Source organism: Vanacampus margaritifer, chromosome 1, assembly GCF_051991255.1.
Source record: "Vanacampus margaritifer isolate UIUO_Vmar chromosome 1, RoL_Vmar_1.0, whole genome shotgun sequence".
Taxonomy (NCBI): Eukaryota; Metazoa; Chordata; class Actinopteri; order Syngnathiformes; family Syngnathidae; genus Vanacampus; species Vanacampus margaritifer.
Window position 1 is genome coordinate 33,099,844 of NC_135432.1, and position 21,301 is coordinate 33,121,144.

Genomic DNA, 21,301 nt, shown 5'->3' on the forward strand with positions numbered 1-21,301 from the left:
TAATCTAGTCTATTATACATCATTGTACAACCTTAACAGGAGTTATTTTTAAATTCTAAGCCTTCCGTACATATTTGAGGCAGATTACATGACATACATTACATTACATTACATTAAAGGGAAGTCAACCAAAACATTTGATTAACAATAGTATGTTCTATGCAGTCACACTATTTAAACATGGTATTCTGATTAATATTGTGTTTGTGGAATATAAAATGAGCAGCAAAATTCACTCATTTTTATCCATCTCAAGGAGTGACCATTTTGCCACTTGCTGTCAATGGAAAATGACCACCAATTTTAATGCACCACACACACACACACACACTTGTATATACACTGGGCGGGGTCACATCTACGGTGTAGAGGTAGAGTTCGCCAGTCGGCGAGCTGGCGAACTCAGTAACAGGGTTAGCTTTCACTAGGTACGCTGGCGTGACAACTGGGGCCTTTCCCCGCTGGGCCTGGTGTTCAGGGGTGCCGCCTGTCTCCCAGTGCTCCCATCTGCCCTTCCGCCCCCAGTGTTCCGCCCCACCACGCGGCTGGATTGCTCTCCGGCCGGTGGCCCCTGCGGGGCCCGGGTGGTTGTGCCTTGGCGCTGCCGTGGACTGGGGGGCCCTGGAGCGTTGTGCTTGCTTTGTCCTGGCCGGGGTCGACGGCTCCCCTCTCTGGTGGAGGTTTTCATTCATGCCAGATCCACCACACCAGCATCTACCGAAATTCAAACACAATCTGCTTCTTCCTCTGGTCATTGAATCGGTGGAAGCTGATGTCTGTGGATCTCACTCTGCTTCATCTATCCTTCCTTCCTTTCCTCAGTCCCTCCTTTGGTCTCTTAAGGTCTCCCTAATTTGTTGGAATTTAGAGGTTTCTGGGGTTGGTGAAAGATTCTGGTTGGTAACCCGGTGGGTAGTAGGTGATGTCTGGTCAATGCTGGATTCCACTTTGCTTTCTTTTCTTTGATCCTTCCTCGGGTCTCCGGACAACCTCACGATTCTGAATTATTCGGTTTCAGGTAACGGTATGGGATTTTTAATAGTTTTTAGGTGAATTAATGTGTACACACTCACATGCACGCTCACATGCACACACACATACTCACGCACATACAAAAAAATAAAACGAGAGAGAGCAATGATGATGGCATGTCGAATCGGTAAGATTACCGAATGAACAATACTGAGCTTTCTCTTAAAAGAAAAAAAAGAAGAAAAAAAAAGGAAAACAAAGGAAAATGACATCACAGTTGCTCAGGGGCCAGGCTCAGGTAACGACCAATCACAGCTCACCTTTTCGTTTTCTGAAGCCATAATTGGTCATATATATATATATTTATCATTTGTCCTTGGCTATGACCTGTTACTGTCACACAGACTGCTTGAGCTGAAAACCATGGCAACCGCAGAACCGTTGGAAAACCCAGAACATGATCCATCTTATTTTAACACGATCATTTCTGCTAACATCACCATTTAGAGCTCTGTGTGCAAACATTACTGATTCCTCTGATAATGTCTATATTGTGACGTCGTCTCTAAAGAATGAATAAATGATATGTATCAATTGATAAATGACACATTGAAACGGCATGGGGAGCCCCAGAACGAAGAAAAAAAACAATAGGAATGTCACCATCAAGAGAGGACCTCTGCTGAAAATAGTGTGTCTTTAAGACTTGGGACCCATTTCAAAAGGCGAGATTTTCATTTTGACACTTCTCATTGCAACATCAGTGAAATCCTCCTAAGGGATGAGGCTCAATTGTCATTAAGGAAGATTAGATGAAACACTTTTCCTATTTGATGCTCCGCTGCTGTCATCCTGCCTTGTTCTCTATGCACAAGTTCATGTTCCTCAGTGGATCTTTCTCTTTTAAAGGCCCTCGTACCTCCTGTGTCCTGAGAGAGCGCAGAGATGTGTGCAGTAATAGCAGCTGACATGTCACTTTACTCTCACCTCAAGAAAAGTGGCACACTTTCCGAGGATAGTGCGCACCTTTCATTGTCCGCTGGAATCAGACTTATTCATCACATTGGTCTAAAAGATGTTGCTTGGCTTTTGTCTGTGTATATGTTTGTTTTTCCGGATGTTATTTTGTCATCTAAGGAGGGAGCAGACAGATCATTCTTAAAATATTTGTGTAATCTTAAATGGGAGTTGAGGTTAAGAAGGAGATCAAAAAGAGTGCACCCCCCATATCACACCTGAGGGGAGATTATGCAAATATTCCAAATGAGGGTAGCACCTTTTGTTGTGAGAAAAATGTCAAATGGAAACATCCTCTGAAAATAAATAATACTTAACATTGTCTAAAAGGGGGATTTCGCTATTCATTTTGTTTGGGTTCAACAAGTACCTTTTGAGGAAAAATAATTTCCTTAGATCTTACCCATTAGAATGTACATGTTTTCAAGTCTAGCCTCTTTACTGTATTCATAAAAGAAACCAGAAAAAAAACAGAAAAGGATGGGGGGTGAGTTCAATTTAGGCTCAATATTTTTCTCTTTGCTTCACTTTTAGTCAGTGCTTGTTAAAATATGCTGCCATTGGAAATGTATATATATATATATATATATATATATATATATATATATATATATATATATATATATATATGTGTGTGTGTGTGAGAGAGAGAGAGAAAGAGGGATTTGCTCTCTTAGTCCAGGATTTGTTCCAGTACACTGTACACTTCATTACAGACCAAAATATAGTAAATAACATTTTCAGTACTACTTTATTGCACTAACTCAGTTAGAGAACTAGTGAAGGGTTTTTGCTACAGGTGAGCAGAAAAAAGAATGATCATCACAATGTATCTTCTATTTCAGAGGTGGGCATCGAGGGCCGGAGTCCTGCATGTTTTGCATGTTTCCCTTCTCCAACACAGCTGATATATTATCAGCTCATCAGCAAGCTCTGCAAAAGCCTGATAACGATCCTGTTGATTGGAATCAGCTTGTGTTGGAAGTGAGAAAACCTCCAAAACCTGCAGGACTCCAGCCCACCGAGGACCGAGATTGCCCACCTCTGTTCGATTTGCATAATGGGGTTTTGGGCATCCTGTCACATAAAACAAATTTTACACAGTAAATTGAGTAAATTTGACTCTATTTAGAGTGGGTCCAAATACTGTAGACTCAATATTTACACTCTGAAGAGAGTAAAATTAAGAATTGGAAAACAAAAGTCACTCAAGGGTTGAGGATTGAACTCATGACCTTCAGCTTGGGAGACAATCTACTCCCTGAGCCACGCAGCTCTTGCTTTGTGTTAGTATAAAACATAATTTTTGGTCTTCTCTTGGATATAAGAAAAGTAAGAGGGGCATATCTTAGGTGGTAATGCAGCAGTCTCACAATCTGAAGGTTGTGAGTTCATTCCTCAACCCGTGAGTGACTTTTTCTATTTTTTTTAATACTGTATTTTACTCTCTTCCAAGTGTAAATATTACTCTAAAACTAAGTCTATTTGGTCCCACTCTAAATAAAGTCAAATTTACTCTACAGAATTTACTGTGTAGGTTGAGGTGAGACCACAAACTCATATCTGAACGAGTTTGTCAGGCTTTAACTATCCCATCTAATCTTTAGTGTTTGTATCCTTCCATTTTCAACTACTTGTTTAGTGTTGCCGTGAAGCTGGAGTATATCCCAGCAAGGCAGACTATTCCATGGATTTGTCGTCAGGGCACACAGAGAAGCATTTACACTTACTTTTACAATCATAGAGTGAGAATTGACTCTACATTGGCTGCACAAATTCCCGCCTTGTGTAGCACTACACCATCAGTGACTAAAATATATTGTTTAATCTTTAATTTAAGACCCACTTTTAATTCTTAATTAGTTGTATTTGCATGGTGGACTTATTAACACAATCTAGTGTACACAAAAGAGAGTAGCATTTAGAGCAACATTTTGTTACATTAACAATTGAACAAAAGAGAATTCAGTTTTGAATAATTTGTATTTTATCTTTGTAATGCCTTGCATCGAGTGCGGCCCGTCTGGCCTCTGCAGGACAGTTCCTGGGGCTTGCCAGGGGCACAATGCAAGGTGAACAGTCTCAAAAAAACGAGAAGAAGGGCACACAAGAACTTTACTGCACAATATCAAGAGCAAGGAGAAACAAAAACAAAGTACTTCAAAAAGACACTAGAACATTATGCTTTTGTAGTAAATTCGGTCTAGTGAGTAATTATCATAATAAGCAATGTAAAGACACATTTATAATTGTTTTTCAAAAATAATTTACAATGTGTGACTGACAAGGTTGCAAAATCTTTTGTCATGTCTGGGAAGATCTGGCTTTGGTTGAGGGCCATGAGTGGGTTCCCGCCCTTCCGCGGGTTGACCAATCCGGGACCTCAGCCACTTGTGCCTGGCCCCAGGTGTGGCTTGTTATCCAATTAGTGTGGGTGTATTTAGTTCCCGGGTGGTGGTCAGTCCGTGTGGGATCATTGCCGCTTGTCACGGTCACCCCCGGAGTTCTGGCTGTCATTTTGATTTTGTATCTTTTCAGTTCCTTGTTTTGTTTAGCATTAACCAGTACCCTGGTTAGTGTTTTTCTGTAAAATAAAGCACGCCAGTCTCGCCCGCACTCCTGCTGTGGTTCTCCTGCCTCCCTGCACTTTGGGTCCTCTACTCCACACGCCGACAGACACCACGCCGCTCCGTGACCACACCGTGACATCTTTTACGATCCTTAAATCTAAAATTGTGTCCATCATTGACTCCTTCATCATTTAAGAAGGCTGCTGACACACATCTGCCAGCTTAAATAATTTACACCACAATTCAAAATACGGAAATATCGCTAGGAGAACATTAGCTGTAACCATGACAACCACAGTCAAATCTCTATAGATTGCATATGCACAAAGCATTCAGACGTGCAGCTCTCTAACTCCTTTGCCGCAAAGCCGTTTATCATGTCTACAGCATGATGGAATACAGAACAGTGTCATGTACTCAGGGACAAAAACGAAACATAAGTGCACTTCGTCAACTTTCATTTCCCTCTTCTGATGCTAGTAATGTATGGAAGCGACTGCCAGTGACACATCACTCTATGCAGCATCAAATGTGACTTTTGATGAGCGTTCTTACCATGTGAGCAGCCACATGGTGGCCTCCTGCTTTTACTTTAGCGTTTTTCTCTTTAGACATCATTTTTTTATGTTGCTTGAGTTGAAAGGGAAGCTCATGTTGTTCTTTCAATTTTTTTGCACGTAGCAGAAATCATACCAAGAGTTTGAAAATGAAATTAAATATGGTCACTGGCACAACAATGAGTACAATTTTACAATGAGATTCAATACTTGCCCTCTTGAAGGGGGGGGCTGAGTTTGTACAGATCCAGCATTTGACTCATCATTAACCAATAAACATTGTTCAATGCTTATAACAAAACCTCTGCCATGCGCAGTAATGTCTTGATTGACAATGTCATCAAGCTATTGACTGAACAATATGTTTATTGGTGTGGTTTTTCTTTGCAGTGGTGTGAAACTGCATCATGCAGAGTAGCGTTTCCAATGTCTTGCCCGTCTCACATTACGCTTCTCTGTCTGGTGGTTACAAACGAGATGTTGTAGCAGACTTGCTGAGCAGGCGTCTGCAGCTTTACACACTCGTATATAAATAAAATCATACCAGTTGAGGCAAACTCAGAGATCAGGAGCAATGCAGACATCTGCCTACAAGAAAATATATCTAAAAGGAAGGTGCATCCTCAGGTCAACATACACACAAATACAATACTTATCTACTACTTTAGCTAAGAACTTGATGACATCAATGGAAACTAGGACAGAGTTGTATTTTTATTATGTTTTTTGGAAGACAGGCAAATCTTTTGTGCCCGCGCCTGTGAGTCAAAATAATCGTATCTTTTATTTGGCGTCACGCTTGTCTATTAAGTGGGTTCATGACTGTTGTGTCTCAAGAAGCACTAGTCAGTCTGTGTGTGAAGAATGAAAATAATTCATATTGAATCAACACGATCCTTATGTTTTAAAGAGACTCATATTTAGCCCGGGAGTTTCATAGCTCGGGCCAATAATATTACCTTGAGTGCTTTTCTACAGCATTATTAGTTTTTTGTCATTGACACTCCACAACAGGCCATTACTAAATCATCGGAGGCATTTCCCAGCATGCTTTGCTGCAGTTACTATTAACCCCTGTGACTGTGTGACAGGTTGCAATATATGTACAGTGGTGCTATTGCTACTTTTGGTGATACCCTCCTTAGTATGAAAAGTAGAGTGCTGTATAATAATGTCCTTCCCATCACATACAGTGTGAAAACTTTTTAATGAGATGGCTCGGGCTACCAAAGGCACTTTGTTTGCTGATTTTTAAACAGATCTGCGGGCCGTAGAAATTTGCAGGCTGGAGCACCGGGAATTAGCCACTCCAGGCCTGAATTTCCACATCTGATATTCATGGCACACGTCTGTAAGATGAGCGTATCATATATGAAAATATGTTCAACAACATGCTCGATGACTGGCCATCACAAGCAATGGCAATGTAGGGGTTAAGCAAGGAGAATCCACTCCGCTCATGAGCCTCCAGCATGCTGACGTGAGAGCAAACTTGCTGACAGATGAAACCGGTTGCCATTTGGCTTAAGAAAACAGCAATGCCAACACATGTTTTCAGTTGATCCATCAACTTTGGGGCCAGAGTGTAACTAGCGCTGGGATTTACAGTACCTTCTTGCATTATTAGCTGTGTCATCAATATGCTGTAAGCTTGAGCTGATTTCTTTGCTCTCAGGATCCAAAGATTAAGACCATGCTGTCCATAATACTCCATTTCAGAAGTAATTTTAAGTGTACACTGCAGTGTTTTCCTTTTTCAAAGCTTTTTGTGTATATCTACCAACAGCACACAAACAAGCATCAGTCTTTCATTTACAATGGTCAATATGTTCCAGCAATTATATCAGAAATAAATCAAAATTATCTAAACAGCAGTCCAACCAAGCATATTATGGCTGTGGTCCAATGCTTTGCTCAAGGACACCGCTAGCCTGAGAATCTCTCCATGAACGACTTTGCCTGACGTCTTTTAAATCAAAATTTAAAATACAGACGGAAACTAATTATATATTCAGCAAAAACACAAATACTCTTCCCAACACTCTTCCAGTAGGTCCACATGCATATGAATGGTAAATGGACTGCTTTTTATATAGCACTTTTAACTACACCATATGGTGCCCAAAGCTCTTTACGATGCCTCACACTCACACACACACATTCACACACTAATGACCACTTTAGTGTCTTGCTCAAAGACACTTCGACATGGTCACCAAGGATGAGGATCAAACCCACAGCCTCACGGCTTGGAGACGGCTACTCTATCAGAGCCAGGCCGCCCGTGTGCTCGCATGTGCTTGATTTTGTTGGATGCTGGCTTAGGACAGTACAGTAAAGCCAAGAGCTGAACTGCAAGGGGCGAATTTGTTTTTGAAGTACTTGAAATTTGTTTTTATCCAGATGTTGCTTCAATAAAAGTGTTGCAACTATCACAACTACTGTGCTAAATGACAAATTAACTCCATTTTAATTAATCACGTGATCGATGTCCACTCCGCGCATCCCATGGCTGTTACGGGGCTGATCTGATTAACAGAGAGGAGCAGATAAACGGCAGACCGGAATGAATCACATCACATGTAGACAGGAGACCACAGATCTACTTTCGGAATGATTTCAATGGGAATAAGTAAAAAGTCTCCATCTAAACCCGTGCAGTATTATGAAGTTTCTTCTCGGACTAGATTTGTATCTTCTATGCCAACTTAGTGTCGCTGAAGGAGATGTGACTTGCTGGTTAGTTAAGGGCTTGCCACAAACCTGCGTGCTAAATGATTCACGAAATGATTGTATTTCGTACACCAAGTAGTAATTTTATAACCTATTATTTTATGTTGAGCAGTTTAGATCAGTACATGTGAAGTTTTGATCAGTCTAGCAACATTTCAATTGCGAAAATAATTTGAGCAATTGCGATATTGGTTTTACCTTAGTAAAAAAGAATGAGTAGAGGCACTTCTATTCAAAACAGACAAATCAAAGGAAAAATAAGTAAATTATATTTTCATGAATTTTCACTCTAGTTGAAATACTACATACTATACTTAGTCATGCTGACTTGTTTATTGCATTGCTGTTGTTTGGAGAGGCATGTAACTACGCTGAAACTAGTGTTTACATGGAGCCATGCATTCCGATAAGAATGGATCTGAATGATCAAACGGAATGAACATGCTCATATAAACACCTCAATCGTAATGAAAAGGCTGAATCCAAATGGAATTTGGCGTACAGTATTCCTTTCGTCAAGCCGAACGAGCGTCATATAAACAGCTCAATCGGGATGGCCAGGCTGCGTCTGGTATGAATGACGGCGTCTTACCAAGAGCTCAACTGGTTTTTAAATTACTTGGAACTTATTTTTATCAAGATGTTGCTTCAGTAAAAGTCCGCGCATCCCACAGCTGTTACGGGGATGGTCTGATTAACAGAGAGGAGCATGTAAACGACAGACCAGAATGAATCACGTCACATGTAGACATTAGACCACAGATCTTCATCCGGAATAATTTCAATCAGAATAAGTAAAAAGTCTCCATCTAAACCCGGCTACTGAGAAGTATTTCTAATACCTTCTCAGCAGCATTCAATGTCTGTAAATTCAAAACAGTATTAGAAAAATATTTGTGTCTCTACAGCCTTCAGCAAATGTATTACACTGCAATTGATTGCTCAAGGAGAAATGTATTTCCTGTCATGCAGACCATGTAAAATGAGGGCACAGTGACAACTACAGAATTGCACCTCAGGGGGTCTGGTGCATTACTCCAGGGCCCTTTAACAGGGTGGAGGCTTCACCTTGGGACTGATTTTGAGTTTCCTGAGTTTCAGGATTCGTCCTAGTAATTCCCACAACTTCTACTGCTAGTGGTTGTTTTGATAATTAGATGTGAAATTCATGTATAATGTTCACTTCGGGTTGCATTTTGATGTTGGGATTTTTTCTTGCCAAACCTCAGCTGCATCAATTCACATTCCCACGGAGCAAGTGAGGGCATCCCAGCATGACCTGACTGGGAAGCAGGAAAACATGTTGCAACCTTAACGCAGAGCCAAATTGTAACTGCATAAATTCTTTTTGATAGAGTTTACCAAATCAGAGAGATGTATTATTTATATGTTGTTATCTGCTTCGCTGTCTTGTCACTTTCCGCATGTGTGTGTGTGTTTATTTTATTATTATCCTTTACTTTTATCACACCATCGCATGGAATGTGAAAGTTCATGGCATTGGATTATTGGTCAGAAGCCATGCATTCAGTGCGATCAGCACAGTCCTTTGAAAGCCTTGAACAAAGGTGATGTGATTCCACAGCTCTGTGCAGCGCCAACACATTCTTTAATTATTAACTGTTTGCTGTTAAATGATGGACAAGAAGCTGTAAAGTATTTTTTTCTTCTTTTGAGTGCAATGTAAAGATATTTCTTACGCGTTTTGCCGAGTTCGACCATTAGCTCTTTTTATTTTGAGGAGTCGTTATTGCTACTTAGTGACAAATTGAACCTGCTTGGAAAGGTAGTTAAAGTGACGAAACAGGTAATTTTATATATATGGAATTATTTGTGTGCTTCCGTTCTATTATTTACCAGGTAAATGAAGTGTGCTGTAATAAGCCACTGTGCCAAAAAATCCGCTATGCTCAAGGCAGCTGCACTCACAGGTGTCAAACAAAAAGTAATATGTGTGATGTAATCTGGCAAACAATGGAAGACACGAGAGAAGAGGCTCGCCGTCTCCTTTGCGGTGGCTATTTTTAGAATGGGTTTTAGGTGGCGCTCAGCCGTTAGGAGCAATGAGCGTTGGGAGAGAAATACACTCCTCATTAAGTTTTCAACAGTGGCTGCTGCAGTATAGTAGGGGATGCTTTAATTTGTCCGTTTTATTGTGTGTTTCATGACATTAGTTTGGCATGGCTTCAACAGGTCATGCAATAAAAAGAACATGTCTTTTAAAAGAGCTGGAATTGCATACTTGCCATACCGTGCTTATACTGACATTCTCAGCATACAGCACCATCATCTGCAGTTTACTTTAGATTTACATGCTGACATTCTAAGATTAAAGATGAGTGTTCCTGTGTCTTATTGGGTCAGGAGCAAGCTTCTTCTCCTGTAATCAGAGGTGGGTGGGCCAGCTCCCACCCTGGAGTATGAGTCTGTCACAATGTGCTCATTAACGTAGCAAGACCGGTCACATTTTCACCTACGTATTTGTTGGTTTCTTTGTAAGTGAGTTTCCACAAAAAAGACATATCTGTCGACAGCCCATTGTCAGCAGTTATGAACATTTTCACAAAAGACAGGCCACTGTTGTTTAAAATAAGCATTTTACTTTAAGCCTCGGACGATTTGAGCAAAATGCTGTAGATACGATTTAGTGGTAAAAATGTGAGTAAAAATGAGTTGTGAATCTGACTCAGACTAATTTCTAGCATGCATAAAAGTTACACAAAGGTGCCAATGATTAATTGCTTATTAGTTGTTGTTTTATTATTATTATTTATTAGGAGCTGAGTAGCGACTGTAGCGAGGTTCCTATTGTATCTGTAGAAATTCTTCGTCTTCTCCAAAGTGAATTGCATTTTTGGGGACCTAAGCATGCACGGAAGCTCACCAAACTTTGCACACACTTCAGGCCTGGTAAAAAAATTAGATATTATAAAGTTGTCCTAAGAACATGGCTCGGTAGCGCCCCTTAGAGTGGAAAAACAAAAATCAATCCCGGTACGTTTGACCTAGGGCTAACGTCTCTTGGGGTGTACTGCAGCGGCCCAAAAATAAGATCTTCCCTGTAACAGATGGTCAGTGCAGCCCTGACTGTCCATATGTATTGAAATTAACATTTTCTGACAATTTTAGGGCCTAGAAAACTTGCTATAAGAACAGCAAAAAAACGGTTTCCTTGGATAGCCACATTAAATTCTCCTTATTACAATCCCATGTAGTATCCAAATTAGTAACTTTAATGTTAAATAATTTTACACTCAATCAGGTGTTTATTGTTTTTATTTGCTTTTAATTCTACACCTAGTTGTTTTTAGTCAAAAAGCCCCAAATCTGACCTTTTGGATCATGTCGACCATCTGTCATTCAGCTGTCAGAAAGAAGGTGCAGAGCCATGAGCTGTAGCTGCTAGCGTTAAGGTCACTTTCAGCCTTGAATTGGCAGGTGCTGTCACACCTCACCTCTCATGTCACACAAAGTGACAGGAGTTGTGCAACATCTTATTATTTTGCCCTGCATCCAACCAGGATTTGAGAGGTAGCAGGTTCCTCCTCAACGCGTCATAATGTACTTGAAAGCCCAGAGGAGTTGTTAAGTTTGGTTCTACAAAAGCCTCAGCTTGTTACTCTGCAATCATTCTCTGGAAATTGAATGCAAATTTCTAACTGAAGGGCAGATGAGTTTCAATAGATTTTCTCGGGAGACAAACACAAAATGTAAAAAAGAAAAGAAAAAAAGAGCAGATATCAGTTAATTATTAATTACTTTGCAATTTTCTTTGAGGCTGATAAAATCTCAAATGTAGTATTACATGGGCCTGATGGCATTTTGTCAGAGTGAAATCTGATTAGCGGTTGTGAGACAACATGCTTGCTTTGCTGTATGGATGAAACAAATGTCCCTTTTGAGCACCTTTAAATTGCTGGATTTAATTGTGAAACTAATTTGAGTAGGCATGAATTTGATTGTAAAGACTACACGATAGTAAAAATGTAGTGCATTTTTTTATACGCTTGCAAAGGACAAGACATTTGTAAAAACTAATAATTAGAAGTGCATTGAGAGATTCTGTGAACTCGTCACAAGCTCAACGAGGGTCTTCCAGTCCAGGGATGACGTCTTTCCCCAACCAATATGAGGACGGATGCATTGACAAATGAAAAGATTGAGTTGGCAATGAATCAAATTGCTGTGTTTACAAAAAAAAAAAAAACTAACACGGTTACAACACCAATGGTGTGCATTGTGTCCCAATTCCCAGATGCTGCGCTCTTATCCCAAGGCCCTCCCTCTGTTCTCTCCTGAGGTGGCTGGCGGCTGTCAGTGATGTGAGGAGAGAAGAAAAGGAAGGGATGAGTGCTTTGCTTCCACACAGCAGATGTTGAGGGAATGGGGGACAGAAGTACCAGTGAGGCAAAGGCATAGAATTCAATGATTGATAGAGTCTCAGAGAGCAGAGAACCGCTGCTAAATTTCCCATGAGCCTCAAAGGGAAGTGTAAGTGTAATGATAGAGAGAGGGGGACAGATAACCTCTGCTTCAGTTTCACCAAGCCTTCACCTATCCATGGCCAATGAGACAGAAGAAATAGTACACACTCAAAATATAACTTGAATACAAGATATTACATGTACCATGGATATGAAAGAGTGAGATACCATTATAAAATGCAAGATTTTACTGTTTAACTTCCATCCATCTTTTTTCTTCTGCTTATCTGGGGTTGGTTGCATCATGGCGTTAGCAGCTTAAGCAGGAAAGCCTAGACTTCTCTCTCCTCAGCCACTTCATCCTAGTCTTCTTGGAGGCATTTCCAAGTCAGCCGGGAGACACAATCTATCCAACGTGTCCTGGGTTGTCACTTGGGCCTCGTCCCAGAGATTGGTGCCCAGAGCACCTCACCAGGAAGGCATCCAAGAGGCATGATAACCAAATTCCCAAGCCACCTCATCTGGATTCTCTTGAGACGGAGGAGCAACAGCTCTAATCTGAGGCCGGACGACCGAGGCTAGACACTCTGGGGAGGAAACTCATTTTCGGCCGCTTGTATCCGGGATCTTGTTGTTTCGGTCACAACCCACAGCTCGTGACCACATGTGAGGTTAATGTAGATTGACCAGTAAATTGGGAGCTTCGTCGTTAGGCTCAGCTTCTTCACCACAATAGAACAATATATAGTCTGCATCACTGCCAATGCAGCACTGATCAGCCTGTTGAGCTGCTGCTCCATATTCACGAACAAGAACCCAAGATTCTTGAACTCCTCTACTTGGGTCAAGATTTCATCCTTGACCCAGAGAGTGCAGTCCACCCTTTTCAAACTGAGGACCATGGTTTCAAATTTCGAGGAGCTTATTCTCATCTCAACCGCTCCAATGACAGTTGAAAATGGCTGCTTGATGAAGCTAACGGCACTTTATCATCTGCAAAAAAGCAGAGATGCAATACTGAGGCCACCAAACCAGAACCCTTCAATGCTTCTGCTGTGCCTACAAATTCTATTCATATGAACTGAATCGATGAAAAAGGGCAGCCTTGGTGGAGTCTGACACACACTGGAAACAGATCTGACTTAACTGCCAGACCAAAACAAATTCAACGTCATACAGGGACCGAACAATCCATATTAGGGTGTCTGGTACGCCATACTCCCGAAGAATCCCATTATTCAAATTTTATTTAGAAAAAGGCCTCTATCATTCAGTTTAAAGATTAAATGAAACATACAGTTTTATTGGGGTAGAAATTATGGTTGCATTTGTAGCGGGTCCCGGTTGGGTGCCCGCTGGCAGATATATAGATAATCCTGTAAGTATCAGAAATACACTACGTCAATCAGCTATGCTGGACACTTGTTGCTTTTGTCCATGCACTCTGATTATCTTCTTTATTTACAGATCAATTCAAACAGCTACCTGCAATGGTGAAATGAATCTGCTTGTTTATATGCTTCACATTCAAGCACTAGTTTCTTATCATAGTTGGATAACATCATCATTCACATATAAATGGTTTCCTGTTACAATACAAATTGTATCAAAAATAAAATTTTCAAAAATTGTTTTCATTAACTCATGTCTCATCCATCAAACACATCATCTTTGTTCTCTATTCCTGTTACAATACAAATTGTATCAAAAATAAAATTTACAAAAATTGTTTTCATTAACTCATGTCTCATCCATCAAACACATCATCTTTGTTCTCTATTCAAAAGAGTATTTTTGTAATAAATGTACATTTTATAAGTATTCACCTTATGCAACAGAATAATTCTATTTTGCAGTTAAGCTATAACACATTTACTTCTTAATGAAAACTAATATATATATATATATATATATATATATATATATATATATATATATATATATGTTACAGTCTAGAACATTCCTGGCCGCAATCAACGTGGACCATTTTAAGCAAGCCCAATGACGTAGTCATCGCTAACTCGGGCGAGCGTTAGCTCGTTGCATTTTGAGTAAAGTACTGCACACACATAAATACATTTCAATTTGTACAAATAGGGAAATAACCCTCAAATGACCAGGAGCCAAATAAAATAAAACGAAAACATTAAGTGACTGCGTCATATGCTAGTCTCAAGCTACATTGCATCGAGTTGCAAACCGTAGCATTTTAAACACATTTAAAGCACATTTAGCTCACATTTAACACATCAATGGGCATTCGGAGTTGCTTATAAACATTTATACCCACTCAACAATGGAAAAACTAACCTGTAAGTATTAGAAATACACCACGTAAATCAGCGACGCTGGCCACTTGTTGCTTTTGTCCAAGCACTCGGATGTCCAAGCACTCCGCTGTGCAATACGTGGTCCCTGTGACACTGTAGGTTAGTGCTGCCACCTTGTGTTCATTTTGCAAAACAGAAAATCACCTCGCAATGTAAATAGACACATTGCAGTAAAACAATTACAATGAACCAAAAAAGTGACTGTTGATGGAAAAAAACATAAATTTCATCTCAACAAAATACTTTTGTGAGTATCACACATATACGTGTGGGACTACTGCTGTTAACACTCCCTTTATTATTTTATTGAAGCAATTTTTGATTTAATGACCGTATTTGGGTGCATATTAACGGAAAGAGTATGATTCCCACAGCATCACGATGTCTCTAGCTAGTCAATGCTCAATCCTCACATTGGAATGTGTCTGTTGTCCTCGGCTGAAGTAACTGATAATATGTTAAACAGTAAAATTAGTATACAATAGACTAGAGAACCGTTGTGATATTGCAGTGACCAACAGTACACAACCACAGGAGGCATTTTTTCCACTACAAAAACTAAATCTTAAGTAAGATATAATTTCTTAAATTTAACCTAAATTTGCTTATTTTGATTTGACAAGTTATTTTTACTTAAAATGAAATTGTCAGGCAAGATCATTGTGCTTATTTTAAGATACTTATTACTTAATTATCTTATTTGATCCAGCAGTCTTGGCATAGAGTGTTAACAGCCAGTTTTAAGTGCTTTGAGGATTAAAACAAGCATTCCCCACATTTTAGGATGACAAGTAACCAACATCAAAGGCTCTTAACTGGAGTTTCATGAGTTTTCTTATTTTAAGATTTTGCATAATCTAATAATAAGATAAATGGAAAAAATAATACAAGTATGAAAACAGGCGAGTGCAATATGGTTCATTTTGTTATGTTTACTAAGCTCATTTTTCCTTTTTTTCTGTACCAGCTCATTGGTCTAGTGGTAGAGTGCTTACCCTCAGACTTGAAAGTTGTGGGTTCAATTCCTGGCTAGTTAATGACAGAAAAAAAATGGGACCTGTACCTCCCTGATTGACACTCAAGTTATTGAAGAAGGTATATTAAAATCACCAACTGAAGGGTGTAGTTAATCCATAACTTTATGCGTGTTCAATAAACCAACTGGTGAGATGAGAAATGAACAGAGTTTCCTGCGCAGGATAATTCTTAAAGGAGATCTCCTGTTGCACCATTGAATCAAACTCCGACAAGTTCTGATCAACAATGCACACCCTCCTCTCGAAGGGCCAGCCTTTTATTACAATTCAGTCTCCAAGCAGAATATCTCTCCCTTCATGAATGAGCAAATGTGTTATACAGTTGAAGGACATGTCAAACAATAGAACTCTTGGTGCAGTTGCAGCTGTCTTCGTCTCTAGCCAAAATATGTATATTTTCAAGGCACTTTTCATATTCTTCTTCATAACAAAATCTCACTTTATCATTTGACCCAAAAGCACCAATGACCGTGACTAATGGAAAAGCAAAACAAGTTCTGTTCAAGACCACAATGTACGTGTACAAAATAAAACAAGAAATTCTGGACCAATCAGTGTATAGCAAAATCAAGGGCGAAAATATGTTTTCGTACAAAGTGATGAGAAGGAACTTTTCTAGACTAAATAATATGGTCCCAGCTTTAACCCAGAACATACGAGGTCAACATCATGTGCCCTGCTCAGGACACAAGACACTTTGACAAACTTAAAATGAAGAATTAAATGTTCATGATCAGTAACAATAATCGATATATGAAAATAGGTATTAAAATGTTATAATCTCCTTCATTATCCATGCATTAAAAAAAACACTCAAGTATTTCAAGAAAATAGTTCTATTATTATCTACAGCTTGAAAAAAGTCGACATTTTAGTCTGAAAAATACTATTTTCAAGACCGCAGTGGTTGATATTGAAGGATTAAAATACGTTTTTTAATCTTTTGCGTGTTCAAATAAATCAAAGATGAGATTCTTGTGAAGAGGGTCCTTGCAAGGATGATTTATTACAGAGATCTCCGGTCACACAATTGAATATCACCAAAGCAGTGTCATCCAAGAATGTGTGTCCCTCCCCCCAGGAGACACAGCCCTTTATTACAATTCACGTTTGTACAAAAACGCCTCTTCTCCTCCCATCAAATACGAAAATCAGATTACATTCTCACAGTATGCTAGGTTGATCTTTCACTTTTAGACAAAACAGAATCTCACTATGCCAGCTTGCACTTTCTTCACTTTTAGACGAAACAGGTTCTCAGTATGCCAGCTTGCACTTTCTCAAAACAGAATCTCAGTATGTCAGATTGAACTTTCTCAAGCAGGACACTGAAAGGGAATTTAGACAAAACAAGATAACAGATAGGTTAAGGTCGAGTTATATTGAGTTTAACATTATTTCACCTGCTCTACACATCTATAACTAAATTCAAAATGGTTAAAATATAAAATAAATAATTAAAAATGTTAACAATGTTAACAATATGGGCCTAGTATTATTTTCTTATTTTTCAAAATCTTACAGGTAAATGTTAGTAAAATTTTCTTGTTCTGTTGGCAGATAATTTTGCTTATTTGAAGTAATAATTTTCTTATTTTACAATTTTTTTTCTTAGATTTTCTACAGCCCTTTTTGCAGTGTGTGCAGGTTTTCTAAAAGTTATCATGCCCGGTGAAATCTTTAATGGCAGAATACATTTCAGAAAATGTTATTAAAGTCAACCACAGACTTCCCACTATTTGATAGTGCAGACCAATGGTGAAGAATTGGTCATGACTTTTCATGCATATAAACAGTTTAATGGGACCCACTATCTCCCCGACATCTGTAATGTTTGGGGTAAGATTTTTCTGCAGGTGTAGTTTCTGTTGCCAGACTTTGTGTGTATGGTGTGAACAAATAAGGTTTTATTACTGCATTGTTTGTGGTTACTGTGATTGTGGTGTTGTTAAGGGTCAACAACAGAGCATTCATTATCATGCACACAGTTCTTTTGGCCTTTTGACATGCTAACTATGGTTGGACTGAAGTAGTGCATTGGGAATTTAAAGCCTCATTGGTGACCAGTCCAATGTAACCTTTTGATTGATGTTCAATAGCAGATCATCTCAAAGAGGACAAGGACTCTTTTTTACCCAATCAGATGAGAATTACTGAGGTACAGCATGTGTCTCAAAAATCATTCATTGATTTAACTGGACAACACTGCGGAATTATCCCTCTCTTCTTTTTCCCAGATGTCACAGCTATTTGATTTTAAGACTTGAATAGAAAAGTAAACACACATCTGAAATCACTTACTTGAAAATGTGAAGGAATCTCCAAATGCAACATGCCACCTTTACTTTTAGCTCCATCCACAGAAGTTTGGCCTATGAATCTGAAGTTATTGTTGATATTTTAACTTAAACCTTTCTTGATTGTCGCCCTTTTTAGGTGGCTTATGCATTTCCCAGTCTGTGAAAATCCCACGTGAACCAAAAGCTGGAGAGTTTGACAAGATCATTCGCAGGCTGAGCGAGAACCCAAACGCCCGGGTGGTCATTATATTTGCCAATGAGGATGACATCAGGTAAGCTCAATAAGTTTGTAGACTTTCTTAGACTTGCATTTTGCATATTTTAGGTTTGCTTCATTTAGAACAATCTACTGCTCTAATCTAACTACAGTAGCCTACTAAAAATACAGTATATAATGGCTCAGATCATTACAAGGGCAAGCAAAATGAACAACTCCCAAAGTAAAATGTTGAAGCAATATGTCTCTATAATTTCTACATTGTGTTGTACCTCATAACTTCCTTTCTCTAAAACTAAAAGCTTTTTCATCCAAACAAACATGTTTCAATTCATTGAAATACAAAAGTTTCCCTTGTGACAACTAAAATGTATGTCTTATAATTCATTATCTGCTTTTAAGATGGATTGTCTCCATTAAGAATAATTAGTTGTCGACATAATCATCACACATAGCACTGATGTGGCTTTGTAAGAGAAGCTGTCCCCTGCCAACCACTTAGTAGGCTAGTGTATTTCTTGAGGCCAGTGAATTAGGGCGGTCCCTTTGTGATGACAGAGCCAAAAGTCCCGGTGCTCATTGACTTAATCCCATCCAGATAACAGCTCCTTGTGTGGATATATAGTAATTACCTAAAGCCAGTGGGATCTCGAATGCACTCTCCTGCTGCATCCTTGAACCCAGTGCAGTCCTCATAACTTGGGGAACTGCTGTGAATGTCGTGTCCTGTTAATGAAGTGCCAGGATGTGACATTGCGGATGAATTACTTTGCTCTCTGGGTTTTAGAAAGGAAGAATTATATACTTTGTTGAGTGGGTTTATTGTACAGCATTTGTGTTGCTGTTTTTTTCGGCTTGTCTGTCAATTGTGTTATTTCAACATTTGGAAGGATTTGCTATTACAGACGCTCCCCACCTTACGAACGAGTTACGTTCCGGACGATCGTTCGTAAGGTGAATTTGTTCGTAAGTTGCTTCAGCGCTATATTTTGCTTCAGCGCTATATTTTGTATTATAATTTATGTTTAAAGCCTATATAAGTATATTGAAGGTTTATATAAGTATGTTTAAGGCTTGTACAAGTAACCTGCATTGGTTTGTACTGAAAAAAACTTTTAATAAAATGGAGAGAATACGTACTGTACTGTATGTACTACGTATGTTAGAGAGAGAGAGAGCGAGAGACACTCACAGTATGTACATGTACGTAATAAGATAAATAAAATGAAATTTAACTTACTTTTGGAAGATGTACTCGATGCTTAAGGAGATGATGGAGGAGGAGGAAGAGGAGGATTTTATATCATGAGAGATTCTTCGTCGTCGCTGGAATCGGCTTCACAAGTTATTTCCTGCTTCATGGGGACCGGCGTTTCTTCTTCCTCCTCCTCGCCACGTTGCTCAGCCTCCAATGAGCTCTCACAGCGCCAATCGTCGGTATTAGCGGCGGAAAGAAGCACTACGCGCAATACAAAATCTAACTTACAGCATTTCTTTCCAAACATTTTTCGACATACTGTACGCGCAGAAATGTTCGTATGTACCGTTGTTCGTAACTCGAATGTTCGTAAGTAGGGGAGCGTCTGTACTTATTGCCCAAATAATAATTTAATTGTTGCATTAAATTGCTATAAATGGGGTTGATAAGACATATTTTGAACAATAAATTAATTTAAATAATTAGAGTGTGGAAAAACTACAAGAATGAAAGTTTCCTGGTGGACCATACATTTACTTCTCACATATATAACTCACTTATTTTTTTGCCACCATTGCCTCGTGGTGAGAAAATGTATTCCTCACAATTTTGTATACAGAGCACAAAATACACTTGCGGAGATTATACTTTATTTCAATTATTCCTCATCTAATACACAACCTTTTGGTCATAAAAGGTGGAAAGACTATTTTTCCCAAGGATATAGTGGCCTTGCAGGGAACGTTTGAAGACTGATCATATTTGTTATGACAGCAAGTTCCGGGTAAAAATAATGCATCTACAAGCTACAAGTTGCTTGTTTCGGCTTTGTTATTGTGTTGTAGGAGCATTGAGGGTCAGTAAAACCACACAGGCCAGATGGCGTTTTGAAATTTTGATGTTGCTACACTCCAACTTTCAACTGTGCCTGCGCAATGCCTCATATTTACTTCCATTGGCAGCAAGCCTGGACAAATGTGGCAGGGGGGTGATTGTGCAACAACCAGAATGTACTCTGAGGATACTTTCAGTCTTTGGAGGCCACTCATTTATACTGCCTTAATATGCGAATATGCTCACACTCAATAGAGTATTCTATTCATGGAAGTACCTGCATAGTAACTTGCTGCCTCTTTGGGGTGCATTTCAATAACAACCTTATGTTTTCAGGTGACGAATGCCTTCATGCATTAAATAGATCAAGAAAATAACAACAAACTGCATAACTTTACCGAGCTTTTCATGTCTTCTAGGCGGCTGCTCCAAGCGGCAAAGAAGGCCAATCAAACAGGCCATTTTATCTGGGTAGGTTCAGACAGCTGGGGGTCCAAAATCTCCCCGATATTGAACCAGGAAGAGATGGCTGAAGGTGCTGTAACCATCCTGCCGAAGCGACAATCCATCAAAGGTGCTGTGTGATTAGGAGTCAACCTTTAACTTAAAACACTACATTCATGATCCATTGGTGTTGGCACTTATTTAAAGTCATGTTGTTGTAGTATGATGAATACTACACACGCGGTATTGACAATACATGTGTGTCTGTGTGTGTGTGTGTGTGGGGGGGGGGGGGGGGATCGCACATTCCCAATGAAAAACATAAGTCTTTTTTCTCCCTCAGAATTTTATACCTAACGCCCTGTGACAGTACGTTTCACACACAAGGCAGCTCGATGTACTTCACATAATTAAAAGTACAAATGGAGGTGGGCACCTTCATCAAATCTCATTTCCTGTCAATGACTTTGCCCACCTTTCAGGGAGTGCTTAAGACGCAAAACCTCGAAAAAATACATTGACTAAAATACGTTCACGATCGGAGTGACTACAGACGGTTCTTATCATTCCGTCTCTTGAGAGGTTTTGCGTCATAAAGCATCAGGATTCACTGAAAATGTCTCTGATGGGAATTGAAGATTGAGGGAAGTGCCCACCTCTGAGTACAA

At 39.4% G+C, this 21,301-nt stretch overlaps 1 protein-coding gene across 2 annotated transcripts in view; it reads left to right on the forward strand.

Moving 5' to 3' along the window:
* The window catches only part of LOC144037723 (metabotropic glutamate receptor 4-like), a 191,266-nt gene that overhangs the window by 135,084 nt on the left and 34,881 nt on the right, over window positions 1-21,301 (forward strand). For both annotated transcript variants that reach the window (XM_077549467.1, XM_077549457.1), the window contains exons 4-5: window positions 18,077-18,212; window positions 20,609-20,763. In XM_077549467.1, coding sequence (XP_077405593.1) covers window positions 18,077-18,212; window positions 20,609-20,763 — 291 coding nt within the window. The remainder of the gene's footprint in view (window positions 1-18,076; window positions 18,213-20,608; window positions 20,764-21,301) is intronic.